Below are 20855 nucleotides of genomic sequence, written 5' to 3' on the forward strand. Positions count from 1 at the left end.
TTGAATTTACCACAGATGGACTCCAATCAAGTTGTAGAAATATAAATTATCAATGGAAAAAGGATGCACATGAGCACAATTTCAAATCTCATAGCAAAGGGTCTGAATACGTAAGTAAATAAGGTATGTTAAATACTTAATTAGCAAATATTCCTAAAAACCTGATTTCACTTGGTCATTATAGGGTATAGTGTGTACAGCAGAAGTCAGAAGTTGACATACACTTAGGTTGGAATCATTAATAGTCGTTTTCAACCATTCCACAAATTTCTTGTTAACAAACTATAGTTTTGGCATGTCGGTTAGGACATCTACTTTGTGGATGACACGTAATTTTTCCAACAATTGTTTAGAGATTATTTCACAATTCCAGTGGGTCATAAGTTTCCTTACACAAAGTTGACAGTGCCTTTAAACAGCTTGGAAAATTCCAGAAAATGTAATGGCTTTAGAAGCTTCAGATAGGCTAATTGACATCATTTGAGTCAATTGGAGGTGTATTTCAAGGCCTACCTTCAAACTCAGTGCCTCTTTGCGTGACATCATGGGAAAATCTAAATAAATCAGCCAAGACCTCCACAAGTCTGGTTCATCCTTGGGAGCAATTTTCAAACGCCTGAAGGTACCACATTCATCTGTACAAACAATAGTACGCAAGTATAAATACCATGGGACCACGCAGCCATAATACCGGTCAGGAAGGAGACGTGTTCTGTCTCCTAGAGATAAACGTACTTTGGTGCAAAAAGTGCAAATCAATCCGAGAACAACAGCAAAGGACCTTGTGAAGATGCTGGAGAAAACGGGTACAAAAGTATCTGTAAAATGAGTACTATATCGACAAACTGAAAGGCTGCTCAGCAAGGAAGAAGCCACTGCTCCAAAACCACCATAAAAAAAGCCAGACTATGGTTTGCAACTGCACATGGGGACAAAGATCATACTTTTTGGAGAAATATCCTCTGGTCTGATGAAACAAACATAGAACTGTTTGGCCATAATGACCATCTTTATGTTTGGAGGAAAAAGGGGGAGGCTTGTAAGTCGAAGAACATCATCCCAACCGTGAAGCACGGGGGCGGCAGCATCATGTTGTGGGGGTGCTTGCTGCAGGAGGGACTGGTGCACTTCACAAAATAGATGGCAAAGCGCTTAGTATTGGAGTGGCCATCACAAAGCCCTGACCTCAATCCTATAGAAAATTTGTAGGCAGACCTACAAAAAGTGTGTGCGAGCAAGGAGGCCTACAAACCTGACTCAGTTACACCAGCTCTCAGGAGGAATGGGTCAAAATTCACCTAACTTATTGTGGGAAACTTGTGGATGGCTACCCAAAACATTTAACCCAAGTTAAACTATTTAAAAGGCAATGCTAATAAATACTAATTGAGTATGTAAACTTCTGACCCACTGGGAACGTGATGAAAGAAATAAAAGCTGAAATAAATAATCCTCCACTATTATTCTGACATTCCACATTCTTACAAATAAAAGTGGTGATCCTAATTGACCTAACAGGGAATTGTTACCAGGATTAAAATGTCAGGAATTGTGAAAACTGAGTTTAAATGTATTTCGGCTAGTGTATGGAAACTTCCGACTTCAACTGTAGATTGACAAGAAATTAAAATATTTTTATCCATTTCAGAATAAGGCTGTGCTGTAACAAAATGTGGAAAAAGTCATGGGGTCTGAATACTTTCCGAAGGCACTGTACATAGTGTGGTGCAGGACTATTTGCAATGGACATCACTATGGTACAGTGCCCCTTTTACAAGTTTCATGCTGCACAATTAACTTCCATGTTTACAAAATTCAGTTTTTATATAAAACATATTTTAATTTTGAAAGGATGACAAATGCAGGAGTTTTTAAATACAAGTCAAATAGCACTTCCACAGCAATGAACGGCTTAATGCAAAAGAGTGGACCAGCGTGAACTCAAAGTATGACTGCATATCAACCCATGTGGGAAATCAAACCCCTGCTCTCTGGTGAGGTCAGAGAAGAAAAAAAAGGGTCTAGTTCTTATTAAACGTGACTTTTTCCAAGCCAGAATTTACAGCAATGTCAAACACCTCTATTACATAAAAAAGGGAAAATCTGACTGTTATCCATTTTAGAGAGCAAACAGCATTCCCGCACCATACAATGCCTGCTGACAAAAGGGACAGATTTAATCTGTGCATTTGCTTTAGTTTACAGTCCATTTCATGCACATCAGAGGAGAGACTCGCTGGCTGCACATGCAATCCTAAATTACCACAGTTGAATATGTTGTAGAACGAGAGACGTAGAAGCTTGCACAATGCAAGCTTCATAATTAAAGAATTCCCCTCTATGATCCTATCTTGAAAATTGAGGGATCAAAACAAAGATACTTCTACAGTTTGGATATAAGCAATAACACATTTTGGGTCAAAGATATGGGAAAAAAATTAAATTAATTGGAAGATCGCGTGTGACAATTCAAGCGCTTGATAAAAAACATCCATCAATAGATGAGCAAAACTGTAAAAACAAAACTAAAGAATAAACAATTTGTACATTCTAAAGCTGAATCAGGTTAAAGACAAATAAAATAAAGTGTATGGAAGATTGAGGGAGGGGTGTGGCCGGGCTTCAAGACAGTGGCGGGGACAGCTTTCCAGCTTTCCTCATGGAACGCAGTGCCTTCTCTCGCAGGTGCTTCTCCAGGTCGTCCAGACGCTCTTCTACTTCACTGTCTGATTCCTTAAAGAAAGGTAGCATTAATTATATCATATTTCGGTTACGTTGCAAGGTAGGTGTGGTCATGCAGCAGGATGCGTCATCAAAGTAATAGAATAAAGAAAAACATTAGCTGATGACATGCAATAAATGATAGCGGTGCACCATTCAACTTCTACAACCATGTCTAATTTGTTCATTTTGATTGAAATAAATGTGATGCTTAGATGCAGGGCTGGGCGGTAAACCTTATTTACTACAGTACTAGTCAAAAGTTTTAGAACACCTCATTCAAGGGTTCTTTATTTTGTACTATTTTCCACTGTAGAAAAATAGTGAAGACATCACAACTATAAAATAACACATGGAATCATGTAAACTCAGCAAAAAATGAAACATCCGTTTTTCAAGACCCTGTCTTTCAAAGATAATTTGTAAAGATCAAAATAACTTCACAGATCTTCATTGTAAAGGGTTTAAACACAGTTTCCCATGCTTAATGAACATGCACCTGTGGAATGGTCGTTAAGACACTACCAGCTTACAGATGGTAATCAATTAAGGTCACAGTTATGAAAACCTAGGACACTAAAGAGGCCTTTCTACTGACTCTGAAAAACACCAAAAGAAAGATGCCCAGGGTCCCTGCTCATCCGCGTGAATGTGCCTTTGGCATGCTGCAAAGAGGCACGAGGACTGCAGATGTGGCCAGGGCAATAAATTGCAATGTCCGTACTGAGAGACGCCTAAGACAGCGCTACAGGGAGAAAGGACGGACAGCTGATCGTGTAACGGCGGCACAGGATCGGTACATCACACCTGCTGGACAGGTACAAGATGGCAACAACAACTGCCCAAGTTACACCAGGAACACACAATCCCTCCATCAGTGCTCAGACTGTCCGCAATAGGCTGAGAGAGGCTGGACTGTGGGCTTATAGGCTTGTTGTAAGGCAGGTCCTCACCAGACATCACCATCACCTATGGGCACAAACCCACCGTCGCTGGAACAGACAGGACTGGCAAAAAGTACTCTTCACTGAGGAGTTACGGTTTTGTCTCACCAGGGGTGATGGTCGGATTCACATTTATCGCCAAAGGAATGAGCGTTACACAGAGGACTGTACTCTGGAGTGGGATCGATTTGGAGGGTCCGTCATGGTCTGGGGCGGTGTGTCACAGCATCATCGGACTGAGCTCGTTGTCATTGCAAGCAATCTCAACGCAGGGCGTTACAGGGAAGACATCCTCCTCCCTCATGTGGCACCCTGCCTGCAGGCCCATCCTGACAGGACCCTCCAGCGTGACAATGCCACCAGCCATACTGCTCGCTCTGTGCAAGACAGGAATGTCTGTTCTGCCATGGTCAGTGAAGAGCCCAGATCTCAATCCCATTGAGCACATCTGGGACTTGTTGGATCAGAGGGTGAGGGCTAGGGCCATTCCCCCCCAGAAACTTGCAGGTGCCTTGGTGGAAGAGTGGGGTAATATCTCACAGCAAGAACTGGCAAATCTGATGCACTCCATGAGGAGGAGATGCACTGCAGTACTTAATGCAGCTGGTGGTAACACCAGATACTGACTTACTTTTGATTTTGACTCCCCTTTGTTCAGGGACATATTCCATTTCTGTTAGTCACAAGTCTGTGGAACTTGTTCAGTTATTGTCTCAGTTGTTGAATCTTATGTTGATACAAATATTTCCACATGTTAAGTTTGCTGAAAATAAAACACAGTTGCTAGTGAGACATCTTTTTTTGCTCAGTTTAGTAACCAAAAAGTGTTCCACAAATCAAAATATATTTGATACGAGATTCTTCAAAGCAGGGACCCATCGCCTTGACTACAGCTTTGCACACTCTTGGCATTTTCTCAACCAGCTCCATGAGGTAGTCACCTGGAATAAATTTCAATTAACAGGTGTGCCTTGTTAAAGAGTTCATTTGTGGAATTTCCTTCTTAATGCGTTTGAGCCAATCAGTTGTGTTGTGACAAGGTAGGGGTGGTATAAAGAAGAAAGCACTATTTGGTAAAATACCAAGTCCATGTCAAGAACAGCTCAAATAAACAAAGAGAAACAGTCCATTACTTTAAGACATGAAGGTCAGTCAACACGGAATATTCCCAGTACTTTGAAAGTTTCTTCAAGTGTAGTCGTAAAAACTATCAAGCGTTATGATGAAACTGGCTGACGAGGACCGCCACAGGAAAGGAAGACCCAGAGTTCCCTGCAGCACATTAGTTCATTAGAGTTACCAGCCTCAGAAATTTCAGCTGTTGGAATTGGCTAAACATTGAGATATTAAATACATGATAAAGACAAAGCCTTGAAAAGAAAGTTTGTAAAAGGCCCGAAGGCTTTGGAATGTGTTTGATGGAGGAGAGGAGAGCAATGTGTTGATATAGGGAAGACAGATGGATATCTGTGGATTAGGAGGTGAGGGGTGAGGTCAGTTCTCCTTAAGGGAGTAATCAGGGTTGGTATCTGGTTACCTTTCCTGTGGAGCCATAAGACACTCCTCCCCCTTACAGTTTAAGTAGGATGTATATAAACTGTGATGTCTGAAATGTTTTGCTGTCTGATTTCAGCTGTACAGAACCCTTGGGAAGAATCAACTTGGTTAAAGCTTCTCTAGTGTCCGTGGGTTATTTACTCTGAAAAATAAGAACCTAACACAGCCCAAATAAATGCTTCAAAGAGTTCAAGTAACAGACATCAACTGTTTAGAGACTTCGGGAAAATCTGGCCTTTGTGGTCAAATTGCTTTTTGATTTGTAGTAACTTTTGGTTACTACATGATTACATGTGTTATTTCATAGTTTGGATGTCTTCACTATTAATCTAATATGTAGAAAGTAGTAAAAATAAAGCAAACCCTTAAATTAATAGGTGTCCAAACTTTTGACTGGTACTGTATACACACACCAGTACTGATGGACGGACCAGTTTGTATTTTTACTTTACCTTTCTACAAATGGTATATTAATGTATGGTGTATTAAATGTAATAACCACAGATGAAACTGGTGAAAATATGAAAGTTATGGCAATTATTACCGGCAGTAAGTTTAACAGCTGAGAACAGCCAACTTGCTAGCAAGAGCTTTAAATGCAGTCAGACTTTTCTATGAATGCTCGTTCCGTCTTTTTAGTCTAGTCTCTCTCGCTCCTCTGTATGTGCACATTCCCACCTACTCATAAACCAAGCCCATGCCACCCACAACAGAGCCCTCTTCTGACAAGCAGTTCCAAATCAATATTTTGGTTTGCTCCAACAGAATCGGTTATATGGATATAAAAAAACTTAGATATTGTATTACTGTAAGAAAATAACAACCATTATAACGATACCATGTTTATGTCTCAACTCCCCAAATTGTGCACAGAGAAGACTACTGAAAACAGGAATATCAATGAACATTGATCCTGGAAGATTGCAACGTTTGTCAGCGCGCGGCATGAAGGTACCGCTAGCAGCATTTTAGCCACAGTGTTATGTGGTAGCTGTTTAGTAAATTTGAAATGAGCATAAAAGCAATTATATAAGGAATTTTCCTTCTGTGAAATAAGCATCTTACTTGATTTCAACATTAAAACAAAGTGAGCAGGTTAGCATGCTGTTCAAACAGGTGGAGATAGACAGGAAAGTGATTAGCAGTTCAACTGTTCTACCTTGATAGCTAGGTAATAGATCCAAGTTGGCTAGAATTGAAATATAAACATTAGCTGACTACTCATCAGCACATGGGCCTGTGCTTGGCAGATTGTTTATGAGACCTGTGTTAATTTTCTATAATGCATTCGCCTGCTACAAGAGCTTGGTCATTATTAGTGGCTGTGAATTGTTCTGGTTAAATAAGTAACAAAAGGGGCATTTTCATAGAAAGACTTAAAAGCCAGATCAGTGACTACTGCAAAATGGCAGGTTAAACTATTTTGGTCCTATAGTTGTGGAAGGCTGACTGCTTGAAATACAGCGTATTGACCTTTAATTGTACAACAAAGGTAATTGAGAAAACATCTAGATGTAAATTGTTAGGGAAAAAAAATGTAGATTTTATTTTTAGGTCTTACTGCCCCGCCCTAATTCAAGTTTGATTGAACATCAAACAATCAGAATGGAGACAGACATTAAAACCACTTACAACTTATTTGTTGCCGCTCTAGTGTCATTATTATATGAAAAACTAAATACTGTCAAATTTGAAAAAATAAAACATCCTCATTGCTCACTCCTACTTAGAAACAGTGGAGCTGATGTGTGAAGCTGGCTAAACCCCCTCAGTAAATCAGAAGAGTAGACTTCACCTTTTTAAGGTCGGAGTCTACATCCTCTTCCATCCCCAGGTTCTCCTGGCCATCCCCAGCAGCAACCAGCACTCCACTCTTCTCCTTCTTGTGTTTCTTGTGTTTCTTGTGCTTCTTGTCCTTCTTGTGTTTCTTCTCCTTCTTATGTTTTTTGTTCTTCTTTCCTCCAGCCTCAGTGTCTGAATTCTGAGATGGAGAGGACAAAGCAGAGTGACTAAGTATTTAATTGGCAGTTGGGCCAAGAAGAGGGTGTGATGACGCACGTCATTACTATTTTACCGTCGACCACCACGTCAAGTCATCATAGTATTAGTACACAAAAACACACACCAGCTATTACTCACATGAGAACGCTTCCCCAACTAGCCACTTAGTTGAGTCAAACATTTTTAAATCTCACGTTGTACTATTAACAGACAGCAGCTTTAAACTCACCTTGTTTGGAGAAGGGCTGCCAGAGCCGCTGCTGGCCTTCTTGGCCAGAGGGGCTGATGGCGAGCCACTGGCCGAGCAGCCCGATGAGGGGAAGCCTGAGGCTGGGGCCGGCCGCTTCAAGGCTCCTGGTTTAGGAGAACCAGACGGTGACCTTGATGACGCTCTCCTCATAGGCTGGGGGCTCTGAGAGGCTCTGATAGGGACAGAAAAAAAATGTGATAACTGGAAAATACATTTAAAAATAGTGGTATGAGTTGTTGCTGTGCAGCACCTGCTTTGGCATCAATAAGACCAATTAGAAGCTGCTTACCTCTGGTTCTTGCGGGGCTCTGGTGTCCGGGACACCCTGCGGATTGCCCTGTTGCTGTGTGAGGGGGACACCTGGCGCCTCTGGCCAGGTGGAGAGGCGCCCGAGGAGTCAAAGCGCCCCTGAGGACTAGCAGACCCACGCATGGCCCGACCACGGTTGGCAGGGGAGGGGGAGAGGCGGTTACTGTGAACAGCAGGGGGGGAGCGCGTTCCCCGGCCTGGCCGGTTGGATGGGAGCATGGGGCTCCTCCTGTGTCGGGGGGGAGAGGTGGGGAGGGGAGGTGTGCGTCTCTTTTGGGGAGGGGGACTCCGGCGCTTCGGGGACCTGGAGGGATGGCGCTTGGGCATCGGGGAAAGGCATTTGGGAGGGGGAGACCGCGATAGCCTTCTCTTCTGTGGGCCCAGGGGAGTAGGGCTGTAGCGCCGCTGGATGGGGGGAGAGTAACGCCTGGGGGAGGGGGAGCGTCTGCGAGGAGGTGGAGAGGGAGACCTGGGGGAACAGAGGAGGACATACGAGCCAAGTTATTATTTGAATCTCAGGTGTGGTACACAATTCTGGACAATGCTCAGTACTGAGGGAATCCGAGGAAAAAAAGAAGAGTAGCAAAAGTTTTTTTTACCTGCGTCTCGGAGGAGGAGAGGGAGATCTGCGACGGCGTGGGGGAGATCGGCGTCCTCCAGGAGAGAGAGAGCGTCTTTTTCTGTACAGGAAAGCAAACATTTAAATGAGGAACGCATGATGTGGGCAAAACCTCAACTTTAACCATGACATTGAGAGGGATAGGAGAAACCGTCTATAGCTGACCTGGGGGAGCCGTCCCTGTGTCGTCTCCTGGGGGAGGAGGGGGAGCGACTGCGCCTCCTCCTGACATTCCCGTTCCTCGCCGCTGGCCCTCCGCCCGGCCTCTTGGACCCCTCGTCCTCTGATGAGGAGGATGATCCAGTATCTGTAACCAATCCAAAAGTAGACAGCACACGTCATTTCCCTGTAGCAACAAAAGGAAAAACACCCAGATGGGGATTTGGGCACAACTTCAAGACCCACGAGATGAGGGTGCAAGACGAAATGGCTAGCAAAAAGATGGGGTGAGGGACAAATAAAAACAATTATAACCTGAAGACGTCTCCCGATTCTGCCTGCGATACTGACGTCGCTGCTGCACAGGATCTGCAGTAGCCCCCTCTGAAAAGCAAAGCAGTGAGACTCCATTCACTGCTTGAGAAAACACAGACCCACCCACACCCATTGTGCATCACACCACACAGACAAACGCTAAAAGGCAGACTCACCTGATTCCGATGCCTCAGAATGCCTGGGTTTTGGAACAGGAGACAGTGAATCATTCCTTGATCCTGGTTTCTTCTTTGAACCTAAAAATCAATAAGACGTTTAAAGGGCACAAAGTCTTTCCAGAAAGATTCATTCACAAATGCACTTGCTTGTATAACACCAGTGGTAGGACTGATACATTCTGGTTTCAGCAGCCCGAAAGGAGGTTTATGATTCAGTAGTTTCCATTAGTCACGGCCTGCCATTAAGCCCCCGCCAAGGACTTCAAGTGTCATACTTCTGTAACCAGGCCTGCCTAGGAATCAAGTAATCCAGGGATTTGAGATAATGAAAAATGTGTTTCCAGGTCACTGAGTTCAACAGGCATCTTCTGGCTGTATAGACATAGCCACCCCTGGTTGATTTTTTTTTTTAGACGAACGGTATATGTGTATCACACTCAGAGACTGATCATGTAACATGATGTCACTGGCAAGGTGAGGGAGTCCCACATCTGAGATGGTGATGGAGTTCGATAGGGATGATGGGCCAAGTTCATTACAGCCCTTTGTAAACTCCGATAGTACTTAATGTACATTAGAGCAGAGATGAGAAGGTGGCATGTAGCTATATTTAGAATGGAGAGAAGTAAGAAAAACCAACATACCAGCTGATCTGGACGGGGAGGCTGAGGACCGGCCCTTTCTAGCCCGAGGGGAGGCAGAGCGTCGGGCCTTCCCAGGGGGGCTACCATTGGGGGCTCTTCTCCTGGAGGGGCTGAGGGAGGGATCAGCTGCGTGGCCGCGGGGCTGTTTCCTAGGAGGTGTGGTTGACGTTCTCTTCATGGCCTTCTGAGGTGAGCGAGGCACGGAGGAGTTGCTCCCAGAGGATGATGGGGAGCGAGAGCGCCGCCTATTGGACAAACAAAGCACAAATCAGCCACAATGCAGGTTTACATGCTGTTTGGTAAGTTGGCTAGTTAATGACAGCTTCAGTAATGGACATTTCTGCACTCTGCTACACTTGCATGGCCCTCCACTCACCTGCGGACAGGGGAGCGACTGCGCCTGTGTCTGGGGCCTGGGGGGCCACGTCTGGGGGGGCTCCTTCGACGAGGGGACATCCGTCTCCTGGGGCTCGGCCTCCGGCGTGGGGAGTAAGATCTGGACCGCGATTTAGGTCGTCTGCGGGAATGGGAGCGAGAGCGGTGGCGGGGCCTGTCCCTCCTGCCGTCCTTCTCCCTGGGCTTGGGCCTCTCCTCCTTTTTAGAAGCCTTACCTGGGGAGGGTTCTTTGACCTTCATCACAGAGTCAGGTACCACAACCACAGTGTGCGGCTTCACCAAATCACTTGAAAATTAAAAACATACCACAAATTAGATTAAAATATTTTTTTTAATCTAGAACTACCAAATCAGGAAAAATCACATCCCTGAATATTGCCAGATATGCCCAAACCAGCATCTTACCTGGTGGAAGAGGCCTCCTGAATGACTGGCTCGGGTACGGCGCTCTCAGAGGTGTCTGGCTCTGGCTGGGGCTCCTCAGTGCTCTGGGGCAATGTAACACTGACCAGGGTGACAGCTGGGGCTGTTGGTGGAGGGGAGCTGCTGGGACTGGGCTTACGCCTCGGGGAGCGGGAGTGACTCCGCTTTCTCTCTCTCTTCACTGGAGACCGTCGCCGTGGAGACTGTGACCTTGACTTCCTCCTGTACGACAACAACAAATGTGATAAGAACAAATGCTACATGAACCATCTTTAAATATTTTGATGGACATTGACTTCAAGGGATTTTACTTAATGTGATTTTCTCCCACCTTCTGGGGCTCTCCCTTTCTCTGTTATCTTTGTTTTCCTTCTCATCAATCTTCTTCAGAGAGGCAAGCTTCTCCTGCTCAATCTGCAACAAATAAATCTTATTGGTCACATACACATATTTAGCAGATGATATTGCGGGTGAAGCGAAACGCTTGTGTTCCTAGCTCCAACAGTGCAATAGTACCTAAAACTCTATAATCTAAAAGTAAAATAATGGAGCGATGTTGGAGTGGCATCGAGTAAAATACAGTATATACACATAAAATTAGTAAAACAAGAAATTAGTAAAATATTATTAACATGACTAGTGTTCCACAGACAACATGCTAGGCCAAAGCCATAAAACACATACGTGACACCAATGAGGTAATTGTGAGATTGTGTCTAGTTGCTTACCTGTCTCTGTTTGATCTCCTCTTTCTTCTGCTCCAGGAAGGCAGAGGGGATACCGGCAATGTTGTCCTGGGCACTGAGCAGCAGAGGCCACAGGTCCCTCATAAACTCTCTGGCATTCTTCCCATTCAGGAATCCCGTCAGGTTGATCTGCATCATCTTACTGTCCGGGTGCTGCAACACACACCAAGGGGGAGAGAAAAACAACACACCAATTTAACATGGAGGGAGAACTCGCGAGAGCGAGAAGGGGGGGGGGGGGTCTCACTCAGACAACTGCCTTCCCCTTTGTTTCCTCACTAAGCTACACCTGCCTGCTAAATAATGGCAGCCATCTTCAAAACAAAAGACAATAGCTACAGTATATGACCCCTGGGCCCCAAAGCAGACAGTCATTGCAACCTAACAAACTTTTGTTGACTTGAGGCTGTGATTCCTTATCTCCACCCCATTAGTTCGGTAATTGAAACCCAAAACTGAGAATAGCTGAGGGGAGACATAAGTGCTACATCATCCATGTAAAGGACACCCACTGCATGCATCAAGGCTGACTTAACCTTCATAGAATATAATCTAATAAATATTTAACTATCCCACCCATCACCATTACTGTCAATAATCTTGATCATAAATAACTAGCATTCCTGTCCTGTTGTTCTCAGCCTCCCCACAGTCTATTCTTTGAGAGATGAACAGATATCCACAAAACAGAGTGCATCAAAACCCAAAACTGCATGTACAGTCCCGGTGTCTTCAGTGTGTCCCGCGGGATCAGTGGGTATGGAGCGCCCGTGTCTCCTGCAGAAAGAGACGCTCCCTTGGCTTGCTTCCGCCTCCCTACTGCTTGAGACTCAACCACCTTCAGTTTATTGTTATATCATTTATCTAAATTGCAAGAGACGAACAAGCAATAATGAGTGCACAAGACATTTAAAAAGGGGTTTTATTTCAACATCTAAGTCAAGAATGAAAGTTGGATACCCTTTTATCTAAATAATAATGACTAATAAGGCCTTTTATCATTACTGTGATGTTATAGCATTTAGCTTCATTTCTCTTTAAAAAAAAACAAATTGCACAGAAACAAAAATTGGTAAGGCATAATTGAATGTATTTTCCCTCCCAGTATTAGGCTAAGTTCACTAAAACAGACAGTACCTTTACGAGATTCCAGCAACATATGAGAATGAATAAAAATCATCCGAGGATTGCTGTGAGTCATGCACCATTCATAAAAATAAGTTGTTGATTAATTATTAGGCTATCAGTAGAGTTAAACATTTCCTTTTTCTACATCCAATGTTTCATCCAGTGTATTATATCAAATTTCCCCTTGAAGTCATGTTTTATAGGCCAAATGCTACTTAAGTGGGGGAAGAATGAAGGCAATTATAATACACAAGTATAATTTGAACCATGCAATTGGACTTCCTAAATTGAGGGGCAATGAAATGTAACAAACTGTAGGGAAAACTTGAACAACTAGTGCACTGATGCAACTTATAATTTATGCAGAATAGGGTCCATGTGAATTGCAATGGATAATTTTAAAAGCACCGTTTTTCCGACAGCCCAGACAGAAGATACTACAGATGTCATTATACTCTACACAAATAAAATAGGGATCAATGGCCTAACAATTTCACTGTATCCTCTCAACTTTAACACACTCCAAAGATAGGATACAGAGGAGATATAAAAGACAAACTAGGGGCGCAATTCAAAGGTATATGGAGAAAATGGCATGGCATTGTCCAATTGTTTCTATCACTAGCATGTTGATCCCTGACCAAAACTCACCTCAAACCACACACTGCATCAGGGAGTTGGGCTCAGTGACACTTTGGGCTCAGCAGAGAGCTAATAAGGTGTTGGTGCTATACTTCTGATGCAAGGTATAACATCCATATTGGTTCAGGCCTTTTGAATCATAAATCACATCATCATTAGAAAACTGTGGCACAAAGGCACTTTGTCACATATCACAGCAACAACTGTGTCATTCAAATTATGTATTTTTCCTTTACACTGGACACCGGTGGTAGCTCTTTCCCCATCTGCATTTATATTGCGTTTTTTCTAAGCAATACACTTTGTTACATCAATCTATCTTTTCCTCATTAAGTTCATATAACCAACATCTGATGTATGTACAAGAAAGGGAAGGAATTTGAGTCAATAGTATTACCTTTTCTTCTAGCTGGTTAAATATGAATTCTATGACGACATCATCCTCGAACCCCAGGATCTCCGTCACTCGCTGAGTGATCCAAGGTTTGATGACTTCCAGGTTCACCTTGGTCATATCCACCTAGGGAAGGAAGAATGAATTACTAACTTAAACCCATTCCACACTTAAACAAAAATCTGGCTATAGAGAAGCTACTGCCAATACCATATAATTCGTTGTGGGAACACTGAGCATTCAATTAGAAGATGTGCTAAAAGCAGTGTTGTTTATCATACCTTCTTTTCCAGACATTCTGCAAATTTCAGTTGTTTTAGAAGTTTCTTCTGCTTGTTGCTGAAGCGATTGTCCTGTTCTGCACTTGTGCCCTGTATGAGACAAGTAATAAACAGTTTACATAACTACTAGCTATATTAACTATTTCAGTTATAAAACATTGGTTCTTTATTATTTGTACTTGTCCCTTTAGCAGAAACTAGTTACCTATGTCACAACATGGTGAAACATAATGTAAGCTAGCTGCAACTTTTGAAACAAGACTTAATTGAATAGGTGTCAAACAAAGTGGAAAATAAGTACCTAGGTAATCAAAACCCTTGTTATGGAGATATACATGTGGGTTTATGTTGCTAGCCTGCCAACTACACTGAACAAAAATATAGATCCCATGTTTCATGAGCTGAAATAATAAAAAAATCCCAGAAATGGTCCATACACACCACCTGACAGGTGTGGCATATCAAGATGATAAAACAGCATGATCATTACATGCTGACGAGTATTTCTGTCTGTAATGAAGCCATTTTGTGGGGGGAAAACTAATTCTGATTGGCTGGGCCTATGCACCCCCAAGGCCCAACCATAGCTGCACCCCTGCCCAGTCATGTGAAACGGTTTATTTTATTTAAATTGACTGATTTCCTTATAGGAACTGTAACTCAGTAAAATCTTTGAAATTGTTACATGTTGCGTTTATATTTTTGTTCAGTATAGTTGTGCTAATCTCGATGTGAGCTGAGGCTCGAATAGACATGCCCCGCCTCTTGTCTGGTTAGAATAAGCCAAACCAATTTTTCAACCAACAAGTCTAACACTAGGTAACACATGTAGCTAGTTATGACCTATAGTTACTGTACATCAGTAATGAACATAGTTTGAAATGGAAAAACACAACCTACGCATAATATAAATATATCTAGTTAGGCTAGTTTAATGCAGCCGCCATCTTTACATTAGCTTCCCATTGCAGCGGAATGGCGCACGAGCTCGTCTGTCTATAATGGCACATATTTACAAACCCAAAGGAATGTGCTATACATTTGTAACACCATTCAACAATTAATAGTAACATTGTAAATATCTTACGCGGAAGAATCCCGCGTCCATGTTATTAGCCGAGAAAGATGTAAAAGTTGATAGCGGAGTCTGGCGAAATACGTACTACCAAACCCCAGCATACAACACGCGACAGAACTCCTCCTTTACAGCAGAACGGAAGAAGTGAATGGACGATGACGAAATCGTTTTTTTTTTTTTGCTGTCAAGAGTTTTACTTATCTTTTTTTAGTTACTGTTGCCAACTTACATCGACCTATAATTTAAATATCATACATTTTGTCGTGAATAGTATGTATATGTTGCAGCCTGATACCACAGATGAATGAACAATGAACCATATCTTTCACCGGATGTATAAATGTGAGGCATCCGGTTAGAGTTACCGCTCACTACCAAATATGAGTTTGAGAGGAAGCCCGGTAGTGGAATAACGTGGAGCGAGATGAATGTTGGCCGACATTCTGCAAATTTTCTCATCGATTAAACATTTGATCTCCATACAGTTTTGTTTCCAAAACTAAAATCTGTAACAAACTGAGTGGAATGCGTTTTGTAAAATTCACCTTTGCCAAAGTTGTAAAAAAAATGGCGTTGTTTAGAAGGAGCGCAAGGGCGAATGGAGTTATTGCACACGCGCACTTCGCAGAGTAGGCGTTCCCCAACGGAAATATGCTAAAATATGCTAAAACGCGCCAATGTGATCTCAGTAGCTCGTGCTTGGCTATGCCCACCCCTTCCTTGTTCTTCCCACTGTGATTCACTTGCTCCCATTGAAAACGAAAGGCTCTGGTCTATCTTGAGTTAGTAATACAAATATTTGCTGATACTGTAGGCAACATTCGCTCTCAATCAACTGTAGGCCTATGTATCTTTTGCACAAATGATTTATTTGAATTTCAGTCCAACTTATTGCTAGATTTATGAAACCCTAATATGTATTTCAGAATGATATAGGACTAGATCTGTTCAGTAACACACAGTAGGTTCACCAGTTAGCCTACTACCATAATAAATAACCTGAAAGCAAATAACAAAACAACAGAATGAGCAAATTAAGAGATTTATTCAATTTATGATCAAAAGTACACTGCAATTTTGTTCATTACTCACAAATATATTTCTAATTAGTTGTCAATTAAAAATAAGGCTTCAATTCTGAATTTATTTGGTACCCAAAATCACACTGACTGTAAAGAAATGTGGAGATGTTTGAAAATGTACTGAAGTTGTGTTGTAAAGGCAGGCCTTTTGTAAACATTGTGGATTTTATATTTCTTCTGATAGTTGTCCCTATATCTCTCACTGCTCCTGTGTCATTTCACTGTTCCCTCTATATTACCCTAACGCAACAGGCCAGGAAGGAAATCACTGTGCCCTCTATACTACCCTAATACAGCAGGCAAGGAGGAACATTTCCTATTAGCACTAACTTTGCTGATAACTTCTTTATTAAGGAAAAATGTACTTACTATGACTGTGATATGTGGTTGTCTCCCCTAGCTATGTTAAGATGAATGCACTAACTGTAAATCGCTCTGGATAAGACTGTCTGCTAAATGACGTACTGTAAATGTAAAATGTAAATGAAACCCCTTGAGATACTGGAAACTGAAGGTAGGGTTATGACTAACTATATGTAAAATAATTTGCCTGAAGCCTATTTCCCCCAGACGTGTAAGGCCTATGTTAAACCTGCTATGATATTAAAATTCTCTATCACATTTAAAACAGAAACGGAAGACAGTCACAACATAAGAGAATGGTTGACAGTATGGTTCCCTGAAAAGAGTAAACCTGCTATTATGAGAGGGTTCGGTGTGTGTGTGTGTGTGTGTGTGTGTGTGTGTGTATCTGTGGTGTCAATGTCCACTGTTGTGGAAAGTTGAGTGGTTCTGGCTGAAGATGACAGGTTTGAAAATAGTCCCTGGTTTATTGGTGTAATATTATCCTGATCTACAGAAGAGTCCTGGTTTGGAGATGATGCTAAGGAAAGAGGGTCTGTTGTGATAGGCAGACCCAGGCTGAAGCGGACTTAAGGGAATAGTGATTGGTAAGTCACTCTCTGTGGGCGGGACCTGCTAGCTGACTGGCAGTCCGGCGTTGGTCCTCTTGTCACGGATGGAGCTCAGCATGTCTGAGACGAGCTCCTCAAGCCCATATGTCGACTTCCAGCCCCAATCTCTCCGTGCGTTGGAGTCATCAAACCTCACCGGCCAGCTGTCCGCTGCACATCAGGGGACAATCAAGGTCAAGAGTTTTTACATATCACAACTTAAGACTGTATGATGACATCATTCATGACTGGTGACCGTGTGAAAAATGAACATGCAAGGCTTTCAATATTTAATAATACTAGAAAAATACAATTTATTTATTTATATCTACTCTATACACTATGAAGGAGAAAACTTTCCATATACTTCTGCTATGGCTTATTTCAAATGATACATCTTGAAGTTCAATAACACTACACAGAACGTCAGACACACCACTAGGCTGAACAATGAACATACCAATTGTCTGGCGGACAGAGTCAGGGTTATAGGTGACCTTGAGGTGGGGCAGGTGCTTGCGGATTTCCGTGGCCACTTCCTCAGGGGTGAAGCTCATGGCATCGATGTTGTATGTGCGCAGCGACAGCTGGCATTCTGGGGCCTGCATGAACTCCACAGTCGCACGGTGGCAGTCACCAACATGCATCATTGGCAGACGCGTGTCAGCGCGTAAATAGCACTCGTGGTGACCCGTGCTGAGGGCATCGTGAAAAATCTGGACAGCATAGTCTATGGGAGGGCAAAAATGTACACAATGTATTGGAATATGTCCCTATAATGGTAACATTAATACTTTAATAAATGATTAAATGATAAATATGGGTTACCTGTTGTTCCTCCCCCAGGCTGTGTGTTAGCTGAGATGACGCCAGGATAGCGTAGGCAGCGGAAGTCCAGTCCATACTTGTGATGAAGATACTAATAGAGAGATTTAACACAATCGAAGGTACAGCAAATAACCAGCAAATGCATATTTCTGCAGCATACTTCTCTTAATCTGCCCTATCTGCTGTGTTAATGAATTTACTTACTCTCTCTGAAAAAGATAAATGGCAAACGATCTCGCTTTTCTTTCTAGATTTCTCTGTCTATAAGAGAGGACCAGCAGGTTGTGTGTGTGTGTGTGCATGCGTGCAGGAGTGTGCATTAGACAGCGATGTCGTTGCATTATGACTGCATCTACGACTGTTTGTGTGGGCATGTACAGTATGTATGTTTGTATGTGTGAACATAACAGGTCGCACCTCCCCCATCAGTTCGCCATGCACTTTGGACACCCCATAAATGGTGCGAGGCCTCTGGACACACAGGTCAGGTGCAGGGTCACGGGGAGAAGAAGGGCCAAAGGCTCCGATGGTGCTGGGGACAAAGAGACGTAAACAGCTCTCCAGAGCCAGGTCCAGCACATTATGAAGCCCTAGAAAGCACAGCAAAGAGAGAATCTTTAGACAAAAACATCCAGAAAGGGTGGTGCCCTGGATACTGTGGTAGCGTGTGTGTGTGATCCTAAAGCTGACCTGTGATATTGATCTTGCGTGCCAGGGCCACATTTGCCTCTCCCACAACACTGAGTAGAGCGCTGTAATGCACCAGCCAGGTGATGCGGTTATTCACCACCAACTCTCTGAGGTTCTTAAAGTCCAACACGTCAGCATACACAAACGGGCCTGAGGGAGAGGAGAAGAGAGACAAAGAGTTTGATAAGACTTTGAGACTTAAAATAGGATTAGTTATTTTGTAAAGGTGCTCACTAACGGAGAACAAACTGTATAAAAATAAAGAAAGTTGTACGCTATATTTTTTCCCAAAATTGTAATGGGTAAACCAAACCAACATTTCAGGTTTACCCATTGTTGGATATATATATATACTGTATACAGAGTGTACAACTTTATTTTTAATACAGTTTATTCTCCGCATTTTGAGCTGAAATGCTTAGGAAACCTAAGGTAGGAGACATGTTCTTTTATGCAGAAAATAAGAGGATTTGATAAGCACAGTATGGAGATGTGCATGGTATAGAGATTAAGAGAGAATTGTTGATCAGTCCAACAAAGAAATACGTACCACTTCTGCACACTTCTGGTGGAGGCTTCTTGATATCCGATAGGATAACGTTTTCTGTTCCGTACTGTTTCCTACACATTGATATTCAATTAATTTCTGCAATTTCAGTTCATTCCTGAATTTAACTGGAGTGAACCCCAGAATCCAAACGATCTATTTGTAGATGTTAAATGAGAATTCTACAATCTGGGGAAGATTCAGGCTATCAACATCTCTTACCCTTTGACGAAAAGATTGCTCTTTAGTTTTTTCTCACCTCAGGATTTCTGCAAGCCCCACACCTAACTGTCCAAGGCCACCTTTCCATGAAGATAAAATAAATAATACAATGCAGAATTAATAAAACACACCATCTCAATTGTTAATTTGTATTTGCTCAAAAGGTCTCAAAATTGAGAATATATGGGTGAAAATGTGTTTCTTGTATACAATATCAGAAAAAAATTGGTCTGGATGTTTTTTTCATATTCTGCTCCAACCAGGCTGTGACCTTTTTTTGTTTTCACCAAAGCTTTATGTAGCCTACAGACAAAAACTGTCCTCAAGCTATTATTCTGCCAGTGGTCACTCGCTGGGGCCTTTTTGTCCCTAGCACAGTCTGCTCACAGCCTATTGTAGTGAGGGAAAATAGGATTGCCACTTACTAAACAGTGAACACAAATCTAAATGACAAAAACGAGATTGACAACATGCCATTACCATTACTTAAAACATTTCAACAAATGGTTATATTTTCATAAACAAATCAAATGTATTTATAAAGCCATTTTTACATAAGCAGATGTCACAAAGTGCTTAAACAGAAACCCAGGCTAAAACCCCAAACAGCAAGCTATGCAGATATAGAAGCACGGTGGATAGGAAAAACTCCATAGAAAAGCAGGAACCTAGGAAGAAACCTAGAGAGGAACCAGGATCTGAGGGGTGGCCAGTCATCTTCTGGTTGTGTCGGTTGGAGATTATAAACACGTATAAAGCATATATAGCCTATAGTCCATAAAGTGTTATTTGCTATTTGAGATTTTTTTTAAATACAATTTAAAAAATGGTTTAACCTGTGATGAGAATTCGTGGGTTCTCCGCAGGAGGTAGGTCAATGGAATCTTGACTGTTCCACCGGCTGATCTTTCGGGGCGACCAACTAAAACCCCGGAATGACAAACTACGTGCCCAGCTGCGACAGCCATGGCACAACGAGCCGAATAGAGCTGCAGCGGAGGGCACACAGACCCGCATACCCGATAGCATGTCGAGCTGCTGCCCCTGAGGAAAAAGTTCGATCAAAGACAAGAGGCTATGTTATCAGTTTCATCCGTCAAATCAATCTTTCTCAGTAGGAAATTACACAACGTAGGTTATAGACACTATTAATTCTACGGATTTATGTAAATTTACCATGTTAGGTTTAGGCCAATAAGTTAGTTATGTAACATTGTTGTTTCATTTAAAACATAAACTTTCTAGTGTTCGTATTGACTGGAACACCACGCGTTATGTATCAGAAGAATTAATAGAAAACATTTTACCTGTGTGCTGACAAAAACCTGGAATCTGTCTCTGTTGATCGTGCCAACCACTTGTTGACCAAAATGAAGCTTTACAGATCGCACAAGCGCTTCCCACACTAGGCTAATAAACTAATTGATGTAAATTGCGCTGATAAAACGTTTTTCGTGGTATTTAACTCTTAGAATTAAAAGATTAGGCTACCCCCCGATTGGTCACTGAATAAGCGCACCGAGCATCCATTGGGTAACTAAATGGCTGAAGAAAGTCATGCTGGGATACGTGGTTTTCCTCGTTATGATGTAAGAACGCGAGAGGTCACGACTCAATTGTAAATTACTACAATATCCAGCCTGCTACGCTATAGGGCCAACAAGTGGGCAAACATGCTGACTACCTGCTCACAGGGGATTTGTATTGTTGTAATGTTGAACAGGGCTGCAGTGTAGAGGCTTACGTC

General features: G+C 42.4%; 2 protein-coding genes across 8 annotated transcripts; both read right to left on the reverse strand.

Moving 5' to 3' along the window:
* Positions 1-1814: 1814 nt before the first annotated feature.
* On the reverse strand, positions 1815-15130 carry LOC110498014 (uncharacterized). Of its 6 annotated transcripts, none has more exons than XM_090211407.1 (17): positions 14796-14918; positions 13709-13798; positions 13431-13553; positions 13043-13162; positions 11246-11416; positions 10849-10931; positions 10500-10739; positions 10075-10380; positions 9699-9943; positions 9052-9132; positions 8876-8944; positions 8567-8708; positions 8382-8462; positions 7763-8251; positions 7453-7645; positions 7018-7203; positions 1815-2733 (listed from the first exon to the last, which is right to left on the reverse strand). In XM_090211407.1, exons 5-17 carry the CDS (start codon positions 11399-11401, stop codon positions 2623-2625), a joined length of 2382 nt encoding a protein of 793 aa, XP_090067533.1. In that variant the 5' UTR covers positions 11402-11416; positions 13043-13162; positions 13431-13553; positions 13709-13798; positions 14796-14918; the 3' UTR covers positions 1815-2622. The 6 variants fall into 6 exon arrangements, with proteins under 6 accessions (XP_090067533.1, XP_090067535.1, XP_021430221.3 ...); XM_090211409.1 differs by having other exon boundaries at positions 1815-2726; positions 14796-14913; XM_021574546.3 differs by lacking the exon at positions 13043-13162 and having other exon boundaries at positions 1815-2726; positions 14796-15130.
* Positions 15131-15812: 682 nt separating this feature from the next.
* Positions 15813-20728, reverse strand: LOC110498016 (L-threonine 3-dehydrogenase, mitochondrial). Of its 2 annotated transcripts, XM_021574549.3 has the most exons (9): positions 20416-20728; positions 19945-20152; positions 19146-19188; positions 18890-18960; positions 18340-18489; positions 18067-18239; positions 17650-17740; positions 17282-17551; positions 15813-16992 (listed from the first exon to the last, which is right to left on the reverse strand). In XM_021574549.3, exons 2-9 carry the CDS (start codon positions 20135-20137, stop codon positions 16847-16849), a joined length of 1137 nt encoding a protein of 378 aa, XP_021430224.2. In that variant the 5' UTR covers positions 20138-20152; positions 20416-20728; the 3' UTR covers positions 15813-16846. The 2 variants fall into 2 exon arrangements, with proteins under 2 accessions (XP_021430224.2, XP_090067538.1); XM_090211412.1 differs by lacking the exon at positions 20416-20728 and having other exon boundaries at positions 19945-20386.
* Between the last annotated feature and the right edge of the window lie 127 nt (positions 20729-20855).

Source organism: Oncorhynchus mykiss, chromosome 19 (assembly GCF_057628025.1).
Source record: "Oncorhynchus mykiss isolate SJ-2025 chromosome 19, ASM5762802v1, whole genome shotgun sequence".
Classification (NCBI taxonomy): Eukaryota; Metazoa; Chordata; class Actinopteri; order Salmoniformes; family Salmonidae; genus Oncorhynchus; species Oncorhynchus mykiss.